This window comes from Acanthochromis polyacanthus, chromosome 8 (genome assembly GCF_021347895.1).
Source record: "Acanthochromis polyacanthus isolate Apoly-LR-REF ecotype Palm Island chromosome 8, KAUST_Apoly_ChrSc, whole genome shotgun sequence".
NCBI lineage: Eukaryota > Metazoa > Chordata > Actinopteri > Pomacentridae > Acanthochromis > Acanthochromis polyacanthus.
In genome coordinates this window covers 38,442,756-38,463,407 of record NC_067120.1, presented here as the reverse complement: position 1 = coordinate 38,463,407, position 20,652 = coordinate 38,442,756, and the positions used below count along the sequence as shown (strand labels likewise).

The window sequence follows — 20,652 nt, the reverse complement described above, 5'->3', positions numbered from 1 at the left end:
CATGAAAGTGTAAAAGATGTCTATTTCCTGAAACCACAAGGTGGCGCTATGACTGTCAATGAATATCCCTATGTGGATGACATCAGGACAGGACTGTCATCATACATGTAAAGTTTCAGGCAGATTGGAGCATGTTGAGAAGAATTAGACACCACTTCCTGTTTCATGGCGAAGGATCAGTTGTTTGAGGCTCCGCCATGGCCACACCTTTTGGCTTCTGGTTGAGTTTTTGATAACTTTTCATCAGAAAGGTCTGGTGCATGTACTGGCCAAATTTCAGTTCTCTCAGACTTATCCACTAGGAGCTATAAATTTTGACAAATGTACAGCAAATTGAAGATGGCCGACTTCCTGTTGGGTTTAGGGTGTGGCTGTGATTGACTTTTTGGTGTGTCCTGATGTGGTGCATATGCCCACCAAATATTGTAGCTGTAAATAAAACATTGTGGAAGTTGGCCTAATGACCACTGTTTCAATTTTGCAGGTGGCGCTATAGAGCCATTTTTTCACACATATGCGCAACTCCCATAAAATATCAAATTTTTCGCCAGTCCTGATGTGCACGCCAAATTTCACGCGTTTTGGTTCATGATAAGGCCGCCAAAAAGGCAAGTCATTTCCCGAGGAGCGATTAAGTTTGAAAAATTTACAGCAAATTGAAGGTGGCCGACTTCCTGTTGGGTTTAGGGCGTGGCTGTAATTGACTTTTTGGTGTGTCCAGATGTTCTGCATATGCCCACCAAATATTGTAGCTGTACATGAAACATTGTGGCAGTTGGCCTAATGACTACTTTTTCAAGTTTGCAGGTGGCGCTATAGAGCCATTTTGCCACGCACATGCGCAACTCCCATAAAATATCAAATTTTTCGCCAGTCCTGATGTGCATGCCAAATTTCACGCGTTTTTGAGTATGATAAGGCCGCCAAAAAGCCAATTTACTTTACGGGAGAAAAAAAAAAAAATAATTAAAGCTGCAAGCAGCGATGGACGGGTCCTCGCATCCATGCTGGTCGTGAATCCACGCACGTCCACCAGGTGGCGCTGTGACTGAGAGTGTATGTCGGCCTCTGAATCGCATCTGGACCAGAGTCCAATCATACATTTAAAATTTCAGCCAGACTGTAGCATGTTCAGAGCAGTTATACAGCATTTCCTGCCCATCCACCACCAGGTGGCGCTGTAACTCAGAGTGTATTTCACACAGTGGATGTGATGAGGGTTGGACTCTGATCACTCATGAAAAGTTTCAGGCTGATTTGATCATGTAGAGGCCAGTTATACAGCATTTATTGTCCCTCCATCAGGTGGCGCTGCGACTGAGAGTGTCTGTTGGCCTGTAGATGTGATCAGGATTGGATTGTGATCACACATGGAAAGTTTGAGGCAGATTGGAGCATGCAGAGGAGAGTTATACAGCAGTTGATGTTTCATGGCGAAGCATCAAAACGCTGATGGTCGCCATGGCCACGCCATTTGGCTTCTGGTTAAACTTTTGATAACTTTTCCAAACCAAGTCCTGCTGTGTGGACTGACAAAATTTCAGGTCTCCTGGAATTATCCCCTAGGAGGTATTAACTCTCAAAAATGAGAAAAATCATCAAAAATCTCACAATTAATCCAAGATGGCCGACTTCCTGTTGGGTTTAGGACATGGCTCCAAGAGGCTTTTTTGTGCGTCCTGATGTGCTCTATAAGCCTCCCAAATTTCATGGATGTAGGTGAAACGTGCTGGGGGGGCTGTTTGTTAAAAATACTGTAGGGGGCGCTATAGCATGTGCAGTGCCGAGATGCATACAGTGTTGTTCCTTGGGTCAATGGTGATGTGTGTGGTAATTTTTGTGAGCATTGGAGTATTCCTAACCTATCAGAAAGGGCTTTGTTTTTCATGGCGATATTTGGTTGCTACGGCAACAGCGTTACATGAAATGTCACACCCTTCACAGTGTGTGATTGTCAAGAGGTGAAGACTCGACTGACCAATTTCCAGCATGATATCACCAAGTTTGGGGCCATTGTACCTGAAAATATAAGGCCTTAAACTTACTATTACCAACAGGTGGCGCTATGACTTTTCCAAAATTTATGAGTGTGGATGTGTTCAGACTGGACCTGGTATCCAGCATGTGAAGTCTGAGGCAGATAGGATGTTGTTCAGCTGAGATATGAATCGTTAAATTTCATGGCGAAACATCGAAATTGGTTTGGCCGCCACAGACACGCCCTTTGATGACAAGTCACCATTTTCACTGGGATGCATCATCAATGTGTTTAGGCTGTTGTCACTGCATTTGAAGTGAATATGATCAACCGGGTAACAATACGGCATGAAAGTGTAAAAGATGTCTATTTCCTGAAACCACAAGGTGGCGCTATGACTGTCAATGAATATCCCTATGTGGATGACATCAGGGCAGGACTGTCATCATACATGTAAAGTTTCAGGCAGATTGGAGCATGTTGAGAAGAATTAGACACCACTTCCTGTTTCATGGCGAAGGATCAGTTGTTTGAGGCTCCGCCATGGCCACACCTTTTGGCTTCTGGTTGAGTTTTGATAACTTTTCATCAGAAAGGTCTGGTGCATGTACTGGCCAAATTTCAGTTCTCTCAGACTTATCCACTAGGAGCTATAAATTTTGACAAATGTACAGCAAATTCAAGATGGCCGACTTCCTGTTGGGTTTAGGGTGTGGCTGTGATTGACTTTTTGGTGTGTCCTGATGTGGTGCATATGCCCACCAAATATTGTAGCTGTAAATAAAACATTGTGGAAGTTGGCCTAATGACCACTTTTTCAATTTTGCAGGTGGCGCTATAGAGCCATTTTTCCACACATATGCGCAACTCCCATAAAATATCAAATTTTTCGCCAGTCCTGATGTGCACGCCAAATTTCACGCGTTTTGGTTCATGATAAGGCCGCCAAAAAGGCAAGTCATTTCCCGAGGAGCGATTAAGTTTGAAAAATTTACAGCAAATTGAAGATGGCCGACTTCCTGTTGGGTTTAGGGCGTGGCTGTAATTGACTTTTTGGTGTGTCCAGATGTTCTGCATATGCCCACCAAATATTGTAGCTGTACATGAAACATTGTGGCAGTTGGCCTAATGACTACTTTTTCAACTTTGCAGGTGGCGCTATAGAGCCATTTTGCCACGCACATGCGCAACTCCCATAAAATATCAAATTTTTCGCCAGTCCTGATGTGCATGCCAAATTTCACGCGTTTTGGAGTATGATAAGGCCGCCAAAAAGCCAATTACTTTACGGGAGAAAAAAAAAATAATAATAATAATAATAATAATAATAATAATAATAATAATAATAAACCCTAGGGTTTCAATAGGGTCCTTGGCACCGCTGGTGCCTTGGACAGTCGGTGCCCTGGCACCGCCTGTCCTTCGCACCCTCGGTGCTCGGACCCTAATAATAATAATAAACCCTAGGGTTTCAATAGGGTCCTTGGCACCGCTGGTGCCTTGGACAGTCGGTGCCCTGGCACCGCCTGTCCTTCGCACCCTCGGTGCTCGGACCCTAATTAAAGCTGCAAGCACCGATGGACGGGTCCTCGCATCCACGCTGGTCGTGAATCCACGCACGTCCACCAGGTGGCGCTGTGACTGAGAGTGTGTGCTGGCCTCTGAATCACATCTGGACCAGAGTTTAATCACACGTAAAATTTCAGCCAGATTGGAGCATGTTCAGACTAGTTATACAGCATTTCCTGCCCATCCACCACCAGGTGGCGCTGTAACTCAGAGTGTATTTCAAACAGTGGATGTGATGAGGGCTGGACTCTGATCACTCATGAAAAGTTTCAGGCTGATTTGATCATGTAGAGGCCAGTTATACAGCATTTATTGTCCCTCCAACAGGTGGCGCTGCAACTGAGAGTGTCTGTTGGCCTGTAGATGTGATCAGGATTGGATTGTGATCACACATGGAAAGTTTGAGGCAGATTGGAGCATGCAGAGGAGAGTTATACAGCAGTTGTTGTTTCATGGCGAAGCATCAAAACTCTAATGGTCGCCATGGCCACGCCATTTGGCTTCTGGTTAAACTTTTGATAACTTTTCCAAACCAAGTCCTGCTGTGTGGACTGACAAAATTTCAGGTCTCCTGGAATTATCCCCTAAGAGGTATTAACTCTCAAAAATGAGAAAAATCATCAAAAATCTCACAATTAATCCAAGATGGCCGACTTCCTGTTGGGTTTAGGACATGGCTCCAAGAGGCTTTTTTGTGCGTCCTGATGTGCTCTATAAGCCTCCCAAATTTCATGGATGTAGGTGAAACGTGCTGGGGGGGCTGTTTGTTAAAAATACTGTAGGGGGCGCTATAGCATGTGCAGTGCCGAGATGCATACAGTGTTGTTCCTTGGGTCAATGGTGATGTGTGTGGTAATTTTTGTGAGCATTGGAGTATTCCTAACCTGTCAGAAAGGGCTTTGTTTTTCATGGCGATATTTGGTTGCTACGGCAACAGCGTTACATGAAATGTCACACCCTTCACAGTGTGTGATTGTCAAGAGGTGAAGACTCGACTGACCAATTTCCAGCATGATATCACCAAGTTTGGGGCCATTGTACCTGAAAATATAAGGCCTTAAACTTACTATTACCAACAGGTGGCGCTATGACTTTTTCAAAATTTATGAGTGTGGATGTGTTCAGACTGGACCTGGCATCCAGCATGTGAAGTCTGAGGCAGATAGGATGTTGTTCAGCTGAGATATGAATCGTTAAATTTTCATGGCGAAACATGGAAATTGGTTTGGCCGCCACAGACACGCCCTTTGATGACAAGTCACCATTTTCACTGGGATGCATCATCAATGTGTTTAGGCTGTTGTCACTGCATTTGAAGTGAATATGATCAACCGGGTAACAATAGGGCATGAAAGTGTAAAAGATGTCTATTTCCTGAAACCACAAGGTGGCGCTATGACTGTCAATGAATATCCCTATGTGGATGACATCAGGACAGGACTGTCATCATACTTGTAAAGTTTCAGGCAGATTGGAGCATGTTGAGAAGAATTAGACACCACTTCCTGTTTCATGGCGAAGGATCAGTTGTTTGAGGCTCCGCCATGGCCACACCTTTTGGCTTCTGGTTGAGTTTTTGATAACTTTTCATCAGAAAGGTCTGGTGCATGTACGTTTGCAGGTGGCGCTATAGAGCCATTTTGCCACGCACATGCGCAACTCCCATAAAATATCAAATTTTTCGCCAGTCCTGATGTGCATGCCAAATTTCACGCGTTTTGGAGTATGATAAGGCCGCCAAAAAGCCAATTTACTTTACGGGAGAAAAAAAAAAAAAAAAAAAAAAAAAAAAATAATAATAATAATAAACCCTAGGGTTTCAATAGGGTCCTTGGCACCGCTGGTGCCTTGGACAGTCGGTGCCCTGGCACCGCCTGTCCTTCGCACCCTCGGTGCTCGGACCCTAATAAAGATAATAATAATAATAATTATTATTATTATTATTGTTATTATTATTATTATTATTATTATAAGAATACTACTACTACTACTACAAATAATAATAATAATAATTATTATTAGTAGTAGTAGCAGTAATATTAATAATTATTTTATTATCATTTAAGGAAAAATCATCTGATTTTTACATTTTTTTTAAAACATTTGGTTTTAATTTATATGGTCACTTGTGTTTCTGGGAATTTTCTAACATTACATACTGACTATTTTTCATTTATTTAATTTTAAAATATCATCTCCTGTTCTGTCACACTTTTCTTTTTTCTATTTTATATGTATTTTATCTTTTTTTGCAAGTTTTATCCAATTTTTTTTGACTTTATTTATGTTGCTGACTGTCTTATAATAAAATAAAACAGTCTGAACAACTGTGGTTGTTTAAAAATAATACATTTATTAAATTTTTAAAATTAAATTTATTGTCTGATGTCATGATAATGAAAGTTATTTCCAGCTGCAACATGATAGTATTAATTATTGGACTTTTTCCTCTGTATTAATCACTTGAATGCAGAAAAAATGAAGCAAAAATGATCAACAACTTCATAATAAATTAAACTTACTACATGAAAACTGTTCAGGTGTTGGATGGAGGAGCTTACATATTAATCTACAGCGGGGCAAATTTCTGATAAATTACCAATTAATCTAATGATGTGGACAAAAATTACACACAGATCAAATATTTTATTAACATACTCCAGATAACGCAGATTAACTTTGTTCTGTCTTACAGTTTTACTGGTTTGTGCTGAATTAATTTAACATTACCTGGAAATATGAATCTGTAATACAAAATGAGATGCTGGCTTGACACTATTTATCAAATTTCCACCTGAACAGAGAAACGAGTTTTATTTACTTTTATGCATCAGAGAGACTTAGAAGAATTTAGAAATTCAATAATCAGAATGAAAACTGACAAACTAAAATATTAACATTTTTACTCTTCTGCCGCATCCAAACTGTAAATTACACAAAAATTACAGCATTTAAACGGTGAGTCAAAACCCTAATGCATCTAACTTACACACAGTAGAAAATAATCTTCCTTTGAGAGCTGCTTTGTCTTGGTTGAACGCCTCTAATGTTTATGTATTTATGTTAAAAGTATTGCACGGACACTGTCAAAGCACAAATTGCACCATTTTTTGCTCTAACTGCCAATGTCTGTTTAGTTGATTTTTAAATGCAAAGAATAGTTACTGATTGATCAAACTGTATTCTGAATGGATATATTTGTAGGTTAGACGTTCTAGTCCATGCTTTTGCACTTAAAAAAAAAACGGTTTGAAGCTGCTCACGTTAGCTTGTAAGGCTAACTTTAAGCTAGGCCAGCGCTAAATTGCAAGGTCAGCTTGAAAAAAGCTAACTGGAGTTAACTTAAAGGACTGTGTAAACATTAACTTCATTTTGTAGTTGTTAAAAATGACAGTTTATCAATGTAAGGAAAGGGAAACTTTAGTAAATTTAACCAACAACTGCTGGTTTTCTCTTGTGCTATCAATAATAATCTGTGTAGTTGGCTAACTAGCTAGCACACATAGCTAGCTGTGACTGTTTTTCATTTGAAAAGAGTTAAGCTAACTGAATGTAGAAACAGTCGAAAAAAATTCCTTTGAGAGCTGCTTTATCTCGGTTTAACATCGCTAATGTTTATATATTTATGTTAGAGATATATTTAATTTATTCCAAAGAAAGTCTTCAAGCACAAAGTGCACCATTTTTTTCTTCAGTCTAAACTGCCAAAGTCTGTTTCGTGGATTTTTAAATGCAACACGTAGTTATTGACTGACCAAACTCTATTCAGACGGGATTTATTTGTAGGTTAGACCTTCCAGTTTGTGTTTTTCCACTTAAAAACAAAGCAAAACGGTTTGGTGGTGCTAACGTTAGCTTGTAAGGCTAACTTTAAGCTCGGCGAGTTCGTAGGTTAGCTTGGAAAGAGCTAGCAAGAGTTAACTTAAAGAACTGTGTTGTTAACTTTAGCTTCCTTGTGTAGTTGTAAAATGACAGTTTATCGATGTAAGGAAACAGAAACTTCAGTAAATTTAACCGACAACAAAAATCTGTGTATTTGGCTAACTAGCACCATTTTTTACTGTACATCTGTGACCGGTTTGTTTCTGTCTCTGTGTTGTGTTATGAAAGACTGAGGCGTGCATCTTTTTGGAGGCAGTCTCCATTTATTTTCCGGATCCTGACATGAAAATATTAACAGAAAATCCTCCTGTCAGTGATCGCCACAACACATGCCCCTCTCCCACAGAGATTCATGACAAAAGGGCAACGTTAAGTTTTTCAAACAGAAAATGACATACCTGACATGAAAATATTAACAGAAAATCCTCCTGTCAGTGATCGCCACAACACATGCCCCTACACAGATCAAATGATAACAAAGTAAGCATCTGTGACAAGTTTTAGCTTGCTAGAACAAGAATTTCACCGGACAACAAAACCGCTTACCTCTCCCACAGAGATTCATGACAAAAGGGGAGAAAATCGGTGCGAAAACGCCACTTATAGAGGGCAGTGTTACATAGAATGTGGCTGGAGTAATACAAACCGAACCAAAGTTCCACTAACTGACAAGGAGGCTCAACTAGTCAGGCATTAACTGAAACAAAAACAAATCCACAGACACAGATTTTGTGTAATTATCACAATAACTAAAGTACAATATACTGTATTCCATATACACACACATATATTAATGTATAATCGACCCTGTTATACATCTAACCTGCCAAAGTCTGTTTAGTGAATTTTTAAATGCAAGATGTGACTACTGACAGACCAAACTCTGTTCTGACTGGATTTAATGGTAGGTTAGATGTTCCTGTTTGTGTTTTTCCACTTTTAAAGGCTTTTTTATTTTAAAAAAAACTTATATATAATATATTTTCACTTATTATTAGGACTCATTGCATTTTCTAATGTCTGAAAATTTAAATTCGAATTACGTCCTATCTACAAAAATTTTAAACCCTTTAAAAGTGATTGTTCTAGCAGGTCTAACTGCTTATTGTATATTTAGAATGTGTAGGATCAAGTGTGATTGTAACGAATGTGTGATATTTGTATTCTGTGTTTTTCTGACATTAAAAGGTAAAGTTCACGGTTGAAAAAAACACCTTGAATCGGTGGGCAGTGTGTTTTAAATACAAACAGCACACCCACAAGGTAAATTACAGTATTCTGCCATTCATGACTCAGTTCCTCTTCATGCAAATCTCAACGGTGCAGAAGATGCAGAAGATGATGTTATCTGAGCTGCTGTTAGAAATGCAGCCGTGACCTACTTAGACCTTATCATGCATCCGTCTCCATCAGTTCGAAGCATGAGTTGCAGTTTAACCACTGACATGAAAAACAAACTAAATAAATAAATAAACTAATACGAGACTTTGCAAAAAATATTTAAATTAATGTTGACATTTAATAAAAGGAGTGTGAGAAACCATATACACTTATCTAAACATATAAATCTTTATATTTTACTTCATTTTAATTTATTCTATTTTATCATCACATTTTATTTAGTTATTATTTATTTTGTCTTCATTTTACCAGGTAAAAATGTTTGAGAACCAGTTCTTTGCAAACATCACCTGGCCTTGTCTATGACTGATAGTGATTTCATTATTTTAATGTATTTTATTATATTTTAAATTCAAATTTATGTCTACGACCGATGATGATTTTATTATTTAAATTTGTTTTATTTATTTTATTGCCATATTATATTGTCTATGACTGATGGTGATTATATTATTCTAATCTATTTTATTATATTATTTTGTCTTATTTTTGTCTACAACTAACCATGATTTCTTATTTTAATCTAATTTATTTCATTTCTTTTTTAGTAATTTTTTGTCTTTGACTGCTGATCATTTTATTATTTTAAGCCATTTCAATTTATTTCATTTTGTCATCTCGTTTTTTTTTTGTCTATGACTGGTGTTGATTTTGTTATTTGAATGTATTTTTATCTTTATATTTTTTGTCTATGATTAATGATGATTTTATTATCTTAATTAGTTTTATTTTATTTATTTTATTTCATTATTATATTTTTCTTATGACTAATGATGATCTAATTATTTAATCATTTTTTTAAATTTTATTTTATTTTTTCATGATGTTTTTTTTGTTAATGACTGATTATGATTATATGGTGTTAATTTATTTTTATTTTATTTATTTTATTTTATAATCCATTGTGTGGTTTTAGTTGCCCCTCAAAGATTATAAGATTACCATGACCTGAACCTTCAAAATGAAATTCAGATAGTATTAATTTGAAGAAAGTTGCTGGTTAAAAGTAGTTTTAGGGTCTCTCCACATTTGCCACTGAAAAGCAGAGCACGTGTAAGTAAATATCGGAATAAACTGACATTGCAGTCAACCTATGGATCATATTCAGCCCTCACGCCAAAAAATCTGCTCAACTCAAGCTCAAAATACACATTTTTGTCGTTATTTATGGGAGAGCTGTGCAAGCAATTTGATTTGCGTGTATGTTTTTTATATTACGGTAAAGCAGCCTCACTTACAGATCTGGATCAGATTTCAGCATTCCCCGTGCGCAGGTTAGCGGGAAGATTACGGTAACCGAACTGATCTCTTCCGGGACATTTACGGTACTTCCGCTTAACGTCAGAAGACCCGCTGAAATTCAAAGTTGGAGGAGGAGACCGAAACAACAAGAAGCCTGTTTTCTTGTTTTCTGTCAGTTAGTTTCGACTGGTTTTACCGCTGCGACACCTTCTCAGGTAAGAAACTGGAGCTGACACGGCGGTTTGCTGTTGCTAACGTTAGCTTGTAAGGCTAACTGTAAGCTAGGCTAGCGCTACACTGGCGCACGTTAAGGTAGGTTAGCTTGGAAAGAGCTAGCCAGAGTTATCTCAAAATAGGTGTTGTTAACGTTACCTTCCTTGTGCAGCAGTAAAATGGCAGTTTATCAATCTTAAGAAAGAGAAACTTTAGTAAATTTAACCAGCGACAACTGGTTCGTTCCTGTGCTAACAAGAATAATCTAGCTAACTAGCTAGCACAAGTAGCTAGCTGTGACTGTTTTTAATTTGAAACGAGTTAAGCTAACTGAAGACTCTTAAAGTGGGCGTTGTCATGTTTTATTTAATGTACTACACTGTTAAAACGTTTATGTTTAATCTCAGTGTCTGTGCAAAACTTTAGTAGTCCAGCATCAGGTATTTTAATGACTTTTTATTTTAAGTTATACAATGATTTTTGATGTAATCTTCATGCTAATTCGCATTTCTGTCTGATCTTTGTGGCAAATCTGAACAAAAGTAGAGAGAAATTAAAGCATACTAATTTATATTTATATAACAAGGTAAATTCAGCTGATGTAAGCTACCCGTTTTTCAAGTTACATTATACTTGTTTATATAACACACTTAAAGCAACAGAGATTGACCCAAATTTCTTCCTGTAGAGAAGTAAGATTACAAATTTACCTAACAAATTGTAATATTATGATTAAGACAATAGAATATTATACACCATACAGACAGATTTACCTTCCTCGTCTACCTGAGTTACTTTGTCAGTATTAGGAAAGCTAAAATGTGTTAAAACCAATTAGTAAGCAAAGTATTTGTTAACGATATTACAATATAGCTGCAAGGATTAATCGGTAATCCTCAATTCAGTCTGAGTACTTTTTTTAATGGAAAAAAAGTCTAAATTCTCTGATTGAAGCCTCTCAGAGGTACGTATTTTCTTATTTCTTTAGGCTTCTGTGACAATAAATTGAAAATGTTGGGATTGTGGACAAAACAAGATATTTGAGGACGTCATCTTGACTTTTGGGAAACACAGATTGATGCTTTTAATAATTTTCCAACATTTTATAGAGCAAAGAACTACTCAGTACAGAAATAATCAACAGATTAAATGAAAACAAAAATAATTGTTATAGTCCTAAATATGGCGTCAAGCACCCACTTAAACACTCCTAAAACCCAGCTGACAGTGTATGAAGGTTCATAGGTAAGAAAGAGACTTTGCAAGTTAGTTGTCAGTATTGCTAAAGCTAGAATAATTGAAAAAAATAACGGCATTTAACTTCCCTCAGCAAACTAACTGGAAATGTCTGTACTGCTGAGACAGGGAAAAGCTGTTATTAACTAACATGAATTTACTCTTCTTTGTACTCTTTAGCTTAGCTTGGCTTTTCTTGCGGTCTGTAACGTTTCTGTGCTTTCAGCTAAGGATGGAAGCTGACGGGGAAAACGGTGGCAATGCCGGTATGAAAAGACAGAGAGAACCTCTGTCAGATACAGAAGAGAACATCTTCTCTGCAACAGGTTTGTTTGTCTGCATAAATACAGAATGGTCACATATTTACAGCACTCTTCTGTTACTCACATTCATGCTTTGTGTCTTATTTTTGATGTTTCAGAGACGAATGACGGCCAAAAACGTCGGCGTCTGGAAGCCTCCGGTCAGGAGAACCGTAGTCCCAAACCGTCCTCTTCTGGACGTCTGGCTGAGCTGGAGATGAAACCAGACACACCGATGGTTCCCTCGGTCCGGTCTCGAGTCCAGCAGCTCACCCAGAGAAGAGACGGTAACTGTAGTTGAAGAAAGTTTTTAATCAGTGGGAATAGAAACACTGTTCACTGTAACACGCCACAGCTCAGCAGAGTTTTATCTACAGACTACATCCACATACTTCAATCATAAAATCTGAACACTGTAACCTTCACTATTTATTACAGAGCATTAAAAGTGACGGTGCATTTATTGATTTATTTATTCATTTTTACATCTTATAAAAACGGTTTTTGTTAGTTTAGCTTACCTGATTCTTTTTGGACATTTCTGCACTTGAATGGCAGCAAATTAACTCACAAACAACCCAAATATTTGCCATTAATATTCAAATAGTTGTTGTTTCCCAGTTGCACAGAAAACAACCATCTATCTGCACATGAAATAAGTAGTAATTAAAAAATTAAATACAGGAAATTAATTTCAAAACATTTTGACAATTTATCAATTATGGGAGTATATTAATATTATTTTATTATTAATATTAAATTAAGCAAATATTGGCTGATTTCGTCCCTTTAAAGTCAACATTTGCTAGTTTTTTATGGTGGAAAACATTTTGTGGGTTTTAATTTACTACTTTTAATTTATCTGAATATGTTCTGTTTATGTTTCTGGGAGTTTTGGTGGTGACACGTCTTCAGAGATCAGAAGCTGGATTATCCACCTGAAAGATAAAAACTGTTGAGCAGTCTGTGGAGCTGGAGTTACATGGTTTCTGCTCGGTGAATGCTGTAGATTAAAAACAGTTTTTGCATTTTTTAGGAGCTCCTCTGACTCAGCGATGCTTGTCAGATCCAGGCAGTGACAGTCCTTCAGTCAGCTTCCACAGCAAGGGCCTCAGAGAGCATCTCCTCGGTAGGAACATCACGAGTCTGTGGTGAATTCAGTGTGACTTTACTAAAAATCACAAACAGCGTCTGTCTATAATTTTAATCTATTTTATTTCTTTTTTTATTCTGTTTTTTGTCTTTGACTGCAGATGATTTATTATTTTAATCTGTTTTATTTCATTTCATTTTGTAATTATCTATTTTTTTGTCTTTGACTGTCATTTTAATCTATTATATTTAATTTTATAATTATGTTTTTTTTGTCTGACTGCTGATGATTTATTATTTTAATCTATTTTATTTCATTTTATAATTATACGTTTTTTGTCTTTGACTGATGGTTTATTATTTTTATCAATTTTATTTAATTTCTTTTTATTATACTTTTTTGTCTTTGATTATTTTTCAGCTATTTTAATATATTTTGCTTTATCATTACATTTTTTGTCTGACTGTTTAGAATTTATCATTTTAATCTGTTTTATTTTATTTATTTTTTAGGTTATGTTTTTTTGTTTTTGATGATTATTTTAAGCTATTTTAATTTATTTACTTATTTCTTTTTTTTTAAAATTATCTTTGAAATTTTTAAGCTGTTTTAATTTATTTAGTTCTATTTCTTTTTAATTACATTTTTTGTCTTTGCTGATCATTTAATTATTTTATGCAATTTTAGTTTATTTTGTTTTAGCATCATGTTTTTTTGATCTGACTGATGATGATTTATTATTTTAATCTATTTTATATTTCATTTAAAAAAAATTTGTCTTAAACTGATGATGTTTTATTATTTTCAGCTATTTTATCTAATTTCCTTTTTATTATGCATTTTTTGTCTCTGACTGATGATGATTTATTATTTTAAGCTATTTTATTCCATTTTATAATTCTGTATTTTTTTTCCTATTTTATCTTTCATATTTTCTTGATTTTATTTGGATTTTATCATATTTTTTGACTATGACTGATGATTATTTTATTATTTTAATAGATTTTATTTGATTTCAATGCCAGTAAACATTAAACTACCACATGACCTCAACCTTTTCTACACTTAGCTGTTAAATCTTTACCTAAAAAAGTTCACAGCGACTACAGAATTGATATTGTGATAACTACAAATGTTTTTCTCCTCCAGGTGAAGGAGAGTTCAGTCAGCGAATGGAGCGCTTCAAGGCCCCGGTCCCCCAGGTTAGCCACGCCCCCTCGCTGAGCCCCGCCAACACCTGTGCACGAACCCGCTCCAACTTTGTATCCGAAATCCAGCAGCAGCTCCAGGGAACGACGACGCCGAGCTCCAAGCAGGCGTCTCGCATTCGCCAGGTTGGTTTTTGTTAGATTCTATCACAGAAATTAATCAGTGCTGCTGAAATATTTCCTAAAACCCTGTTTTATGGACTTGCTTTTGTGTGACGTCGCCTATTTTATTTCATTTAATTTGTTGTTTTACTCTCTTTCACCCTCAATATATTTACTTATTTTGATATTCATTTTATTTATATTTAATTATAAAGTACATACTTTTATTTAATATGATAACAACAATAATAATTATTATTAACATTATTATTACACTGACAGCTAAAGGAAAAAAATGAATGCTGCTTAAATACTTCTTAAAACCTTTTTTTCCAGACTAGCTTTCACAAGATGTCGCTTGTTTTATTTAATTTATTTTTATTAGTTGCTTTATTCTCTTTTACCCTTCGTTTATTTACGTATTAATTTTATTTTTTATTTTAATGATAAAATACGTGCTTTTATTTACTATCATAATAACAACAACAAAACAATAATAATAATAATTATTATACTAACAGCTAAAGAAAAAATAATCAATGTCGTCTATTTTATTTAATTTGTCTTGTTATTTTAATCCCTTACCCTTAATTTATTTACTCATTTAGGTTTTAATTTTATTTATATTTATTCAGATTGACTTGTAAAATGCATATTTTTATTTAGTGTATTAATAAGAACAACAAAAGTAAAATAATAATAATAATTATTATTATGTCCTGCAGGCCAGATTGACTCGTTTTAAAGTTTGAAAATATGGGGAAAAATCTATGTTTTCACAGTGAAAACTTCTGATGTCCACATTTTTGGGAAATTTTTTAAACATTTTTTGGTTTTAAAAAAATGTTAAAAAATGTGTCTTTAAGAACATTCGGGAAAAAAATCAACCAAAATCCAGCGAATTTTGCAGCATTTTGGTAGATTGTAAACGGCCCAGCGATTGGAAGTCGCTGCGCCGCCGCACACATATCCCCCCCCCCCCAACAACTACTTTCCGCTGGAATCAGAACTTGCTGATCCCATCCCAGATAAACGTTAATGCCCTTGCAGTGACAAGTAGCTCTGGTTAGATTTGAGTACATTATTAATGTTTAACTGCTGCTGTGTGAAGGGAACACTGCTGTTAAAAAGCATTTTATTTAAAGTGCAAACCAAATGTTGCTGTATTTTTGTTCATGCAGCAGCACTTTAAAAATGAATGTACAGAATCTGCTATTTTTAAATTCATTATTTAATTTTATGCCTAACAATGCGATTTATGGTGATTAAAAAATGTAATCGTTGCCCAGCACTAGTAGTATTGTTTTTGAAATATATTTTTGGTAAATCTTTTACCACGCTCAACTCAATTTCTCAGATTTTGCTTCTCTGGTCTTTTTTCTTTCTGTTTGACCTTCTGTTGCTACATTATCTTCCTAAATATCCTGTTTTTATCTTGTCTGTAAAGCTCTTTGCATAATCTGTTTTTAACAGGCACTATATGAATGCTAAATGTTGTTGTTATGCTGACGGCTAAAGAAACAAACAAAAACAATATAAATCAATAATTTACACACCTGCAGTGGATCATTTATCTGATATATAGCAGCATTCTTTAGTGGCTTCTGTTAATCTTTTATCACTGATGTTTTTCTAAAATAGACTTTCTATCAGTTACACTGACGTAAGAATAAATATTTGAGAAGAGGATATGTGTAAAATGAAGCAAGTACAGGACTGATTTATGCTCAAATGATTAATTACAAATCGATTTAAACAATTTAAATGTTTATATGTGAAATCAGGAGCGGGAGCAGGAGCTGAGTCAGCTGCAGTTCCAGCCCATCAGTGAGAACGCCTGGCTGAAGAGGAGCAGCTCCGATTCCTCCTTAGCTCAGGTGGGTTTGAGATGTTCAGACATTTAAGTTTATGAAAACACGGTTTGATCTGCAAATACTAATGTTTGGAAAGAGATTTCACAAACACAAGCATGAAAAGAAGTAAGAAATATGAATAGGAATTCAGTTTTTAACCAATTTTGTCAATTTGGATTAGGGCTGCAACAACGAATCGATAATAATCGATTATTAAAAGTGTTGGCAACGAATTGCATTATCGATTTGTTGTGTCGCGCGATTCATGCGTCACTCGCCATGTCACGGAGCCGTCTGCTTCACCTGCAGAGCAGAGGAGGTATTTTCAAAGGAAAGTAAATTCAACAAATGAAACATGACCAGCACGGAGAAAACAGTTTGACGGAAGTCCTCTAAAGTATGGGAGCATTTCACGCTTCACAAAACAAAGACATGCTGCGTGTTCACTACATGCGAATGCACGCATCTGAAAATCACAGTGATGTGAGCGGGCCACTACGTGGTCACGTGACCGCGCTTTCAGCTTGACGGTCCGGTAGATGAGTCTGATAAAGACAGCTTCTGGGCCGCAAACTTTCTCTATTATTTTGAAAACACTAAAGGGAAAAGTATTTCTAAAGCATTTGAGGCGAGAAATAATCTGTGCAGCAGCTGAACCTGTCCTGGTTTTAGTTCACCGACAGCTAGTTTAGATGTTTAAGGACAGTTGAAGAGTCTACTTTATGCAAATGAGCTGCAGGTAAACACACCGGATCGCAGCTGGAAACACACCAACCGGACCAGCATGCCACATGCGATGTGTCGCATCCAGTGGACACGCACCTTAAGTCACTGCATCATCCTACATTTGTTCCGTTTTAAAGTGAGGAAACGTCACATCAGTCTCTCTGGTAGCTTGTCTGATGCTAGGGTTAGCTTATTAACTGATTAATGACAGAGACGGGGCATATGTGACTGTGAGAGATGCTTTTTATTTCACTTTCATCAGCTAAAGCATGGTTTGAATATGCATTACAAATAAACGTAACTTGTACATTATAGTGGTAATAATTTGAAGATTAAGCCTCAAGTTTTAATTTTCTGACAGTCTGAGTGAAGACACTGGTCTGTGCTGGAGTGAGGCAGGATGAACTGCATTGATAGGCTTCATGATAGAAAGACATCATGTCCACCACAGCAAGCAGCTGTCTGACTGAGAGCATCCTCAGCATGACCGTCACTGACATGAGGCCTCTGATGGTTGAAGACAAAGGCTTCACTACAATCATCTTATTTACTCTGTCATTCCAAGTCTTTGATTTCTGAATAAAGAGGCGGAAATTAAAAATGTTTTTTTTTATCCGATTCATTGATTAATCGAAAAAATAATCGGCCGATTAATCGGTTATTAAAATAATCGTTAGTTGCAGCCCTAATTTGGATTTTGAGATTATTGTTCATTAAATCACTAGAATTAATAATAATAATAATAATAATAAAGCATCGATTTCTTTCGAATAAGACACACATTTACTTTGCATGGACTGTTCTGTGCAGTCACCCCCAATGAGGAAGGAAAAACCCTGAATAATCAGTTAGAAGGAAGTTGTTTTTTGTGAATATGTAAATGAGAACAAGCTTTTAGCTTTCATAGTTTGTCTGTTGCTAAATAAATAGACTATGTCATACGACTATTCAGTGATAAATAGGATTGTTTATTAGTTTTGCAAATGTCAATAGGTGTTGCTCCAAATTTTCTAAGTATTTTATTTTATTTTTATCACTTAAATCAGAAATGAAGCTAAATTCCTGATTTAAAAAGCCTGAAAGGAATTCCATTTTATCCAAAAATGAAAGCATTAAGCAGTTTTAGGATCAGAATGTAGAAATTTAAAACGTGTATCCAGACAACTTCCTTTATAAATTCACGGTTTTAGCATAATTTCTTCACTTTAACCCTTAAATGCTCCAGTGATTGTGCTCTAAACTCTTCCATATGTGGGTCATCGGTGTGTTTTTGTGCCGTTTTTGTCATTTTGGTTCAGATGAATCATTTGCATTTTTTTAGATTATATTTTTGTCCAAACAAAAATGAGTTCATGTTTGAAATGTGTTTATTTTCCATTCTATAACAGATTTTGATAATTGCGTAAGAAGAATGTCAACATCCATTTTGTTGACATTTTAGCACTATTTTCCTCCAAGTTCACGCACTTTATCACCTCATGTATGATATTATCAGTGACAAAGAGCTCGAGGGGAATAATGCAAACATTACAGTTTCTTTAAAAGTATAAAAAGTGACTTAAAAATGAAAATGGGCTCCATTTTTATTTATTTTCTTTATTACTTTTGCAGTTAAAGATCCAGAAATGGGATGTTTGACTTTTATTCTTCACATTTTGACTTGCTTTTTGTGGATTCAGTTTCTTATTTCCAGCTGGATGTTCTTTCTGCTAGTTTGAGATGTTTTTAAAAATTCTGTGAACATTGTCAGAGATGGACCCCTGCTAGTCCTTCATCATCATCTTCCTCCTTCTCCTGGGTTCCTGTGTCTAAAATGAGGGTTCAGTGGCCTCCCGTGCGGCCCTGGGATGTGAGTCAGAGATCTGAAGAGATAATCTACAGTCTGGCACTTTTGGGGGTTTTTTTACACTCAGGAGGTGATAAGAATGAATCACATCTTAAGAGAAATATCTAAATGAAGCCCAATCACTGAGGCAGAGTAGTTTTAGAGGAATGACGTTCACTTCTTAGATATGTCACGTTTGTTTATTTTTTTAAACTGTGTGGTGGTTTTTGGGAAGTTCACAGAGAACACAGTGGTGCTATTTACTGTGTCGTGTTTTCTTTAACTTGTCTGTCGTCATCGTCTCCGTGCTTTTAGCTTCACTTCAGGGGATTTTCTGTTCCGCCTTCTGGTTAACTCACTTTATTCTCACAGTGGCTGTATTGTTCTCAATGGGTTTTTTTTAAGTTTCAGGTGTTTTTTATGTGTTTTTTTAATTTAAATGTTATTCTAAAGTGTTTGCTTTGTTCTCAACCCTCATTCTACCAACATATTTAATATTCAGGACTACTGACTAAATGGACTCGATAAAGAAAAAACTATAAAAAACTAACCTCATGGCAAAATATTAACTAATTTCTTTTCAAAACAGCGTGGGTTTTAAAATGTGTCACCTGAAAAAATACTATTATTATTATTATTATCATTATTAATTTATTATCAGCTCATAATTTTATTATTTTTTGTATTTTATAGTTTATTTTTGTTTATTATGATTAAAAAGTTGCAATTAATTTGCTTATCATTTATTATTGTATTTATTTATTTGTTTTTATTGTTATTATTGTTATAGAAAGTTACAATTAATTTGCTTATTTTATTATTTATTGCATTTATTTACAATATGTTTTATTTAATATTATTATGGAAAGTTACCATTAAATTGCTTATTGTTTAATATTTATTTATTGTTTATTTTTACTTATAGAAAGTTAGAATTAGTTTGCGCATCATTTTTATTTCTTGTGTTATTTTTATTTATTTCTAAATGTTTTTCTCACATTGGCTGTATTGTGCTGAATGTTTTTTTAAATTTCAGATGTTTTTTTATGCATTTACTTTTTTTTTTATTCCTGTTTTGTTTTAAAGTATTTGCTTTCAGATAGATTCCATTTTTCTGCTTTTAGTTTCTCTTAACCCTCATCCTACCAGCATATTTAATATTTAACACTCTAAAATGAAACAAGCATCATAGCTAAATATTTTTTACAAGTAATGTCATCTTATTTTAGGAAGTTAGAATTAATTTGCTTATCGTTTTAAACCCAAATATATACTTTCCTTGACTTAAAAAATGCAGCTTTTATCTCCAGAACAGTCCACATTACTGGGAAAAAACTTATTTACCGTCTTTAAATAGTTGTTTTTGTTATATTTATGCCTCAAAATTTAGGCAATCTCGGTCTGCTTGCCATTTTTGGCTAAAAATACCAACACTGAAGATGAAATTAAACTATATTTTAAAGATACACCCCCTGTCAAAAGGTTTAGGACGCTTTCTCTTTCAAATGAATAAGAAAGCGTCCTAAAACTTTTGACAGGGGGTGTATGTTCTAGATCTGGATGTGAGAAAGAGGAAAACCTTCTCTCTGTCTCCCTCTGCTGCCAAAAAGATGCTGCATTTTGCTGCATGTCAGTCACTTTTTAAATTTTATTCTGTAGAATAAAACAAATAATAAAAAACTTTAACATCATCTTAGCTCATTTAAAGCAGTATTTAAGGTTGTTGACAAAAATCTGTCTGTTTCAAAACGACTAACTGGAAGCATCCACCTCCCTGATATTGTGATACTTTCTATGAGGACCCAGTGGAAGCAGCAACTCTATGAACAGATCCTTAAAAAAACACACGGGAAGAATTCTGTGTTTTAGACTGGAGTCCTGCAATAAGTTAATGTTTTGAAAACCATTCAACACTTAAAACAGAAAATCTATGAAGGGATTCAGAACAAACTGAAGTCATGAGAAGTTGTAACGACTGAATAAAGCACGTAAACTCACAAGCAGTAGTTTTTAAAACCTACT

The 20,652-nt window shown here is 35.5% G+C and overlaps 1 protein-coding gene across 1 annotated transcript in view; it reads left to right on the top strand.

Annotated features, from left to right (window-relative positions):
• Positions 1 to 10,150: 10,150 nt before the first annotated feature.
• si:dkey-30c15.10 (uncharacterized protein LOC559353 homolog) overlaps positions 10,151 to 20,652 on the top strand; it is a 31,585-nt gene continuing 21,083 nt past the window's right edge. The window contains exons 1-6 of the mRNA XM_022219546.2: positions 10,151 to 10,287; positions 11,748 to 11,847; positions 11,943 to 12,110; positions 12,860 to 12,952; positions 14,066 to 14,250; positions 16,011 to 16,103. Of these exons, the coding sequence (XP_022075238.2) occupies positions 11,754 to 11,847; positions 11,943 to 12,110; positions 12,860 to 12,952; positions 14,066 to 14,250; positions 16,011 to 16,103 (633 nt within the window). The 5' untranslated portion in view covers positions 10,151 to 10,287; positions 11,748 to 11,753. The remainder of the gene's footprint in view (positions 10,288 to 11,747; positions 11,848 to 11,942; positions 12,111 to 12,859; positions 12,953 to 14,065; positions 14,251 to 16,010; positions 16,104 to 20,652) is intronic.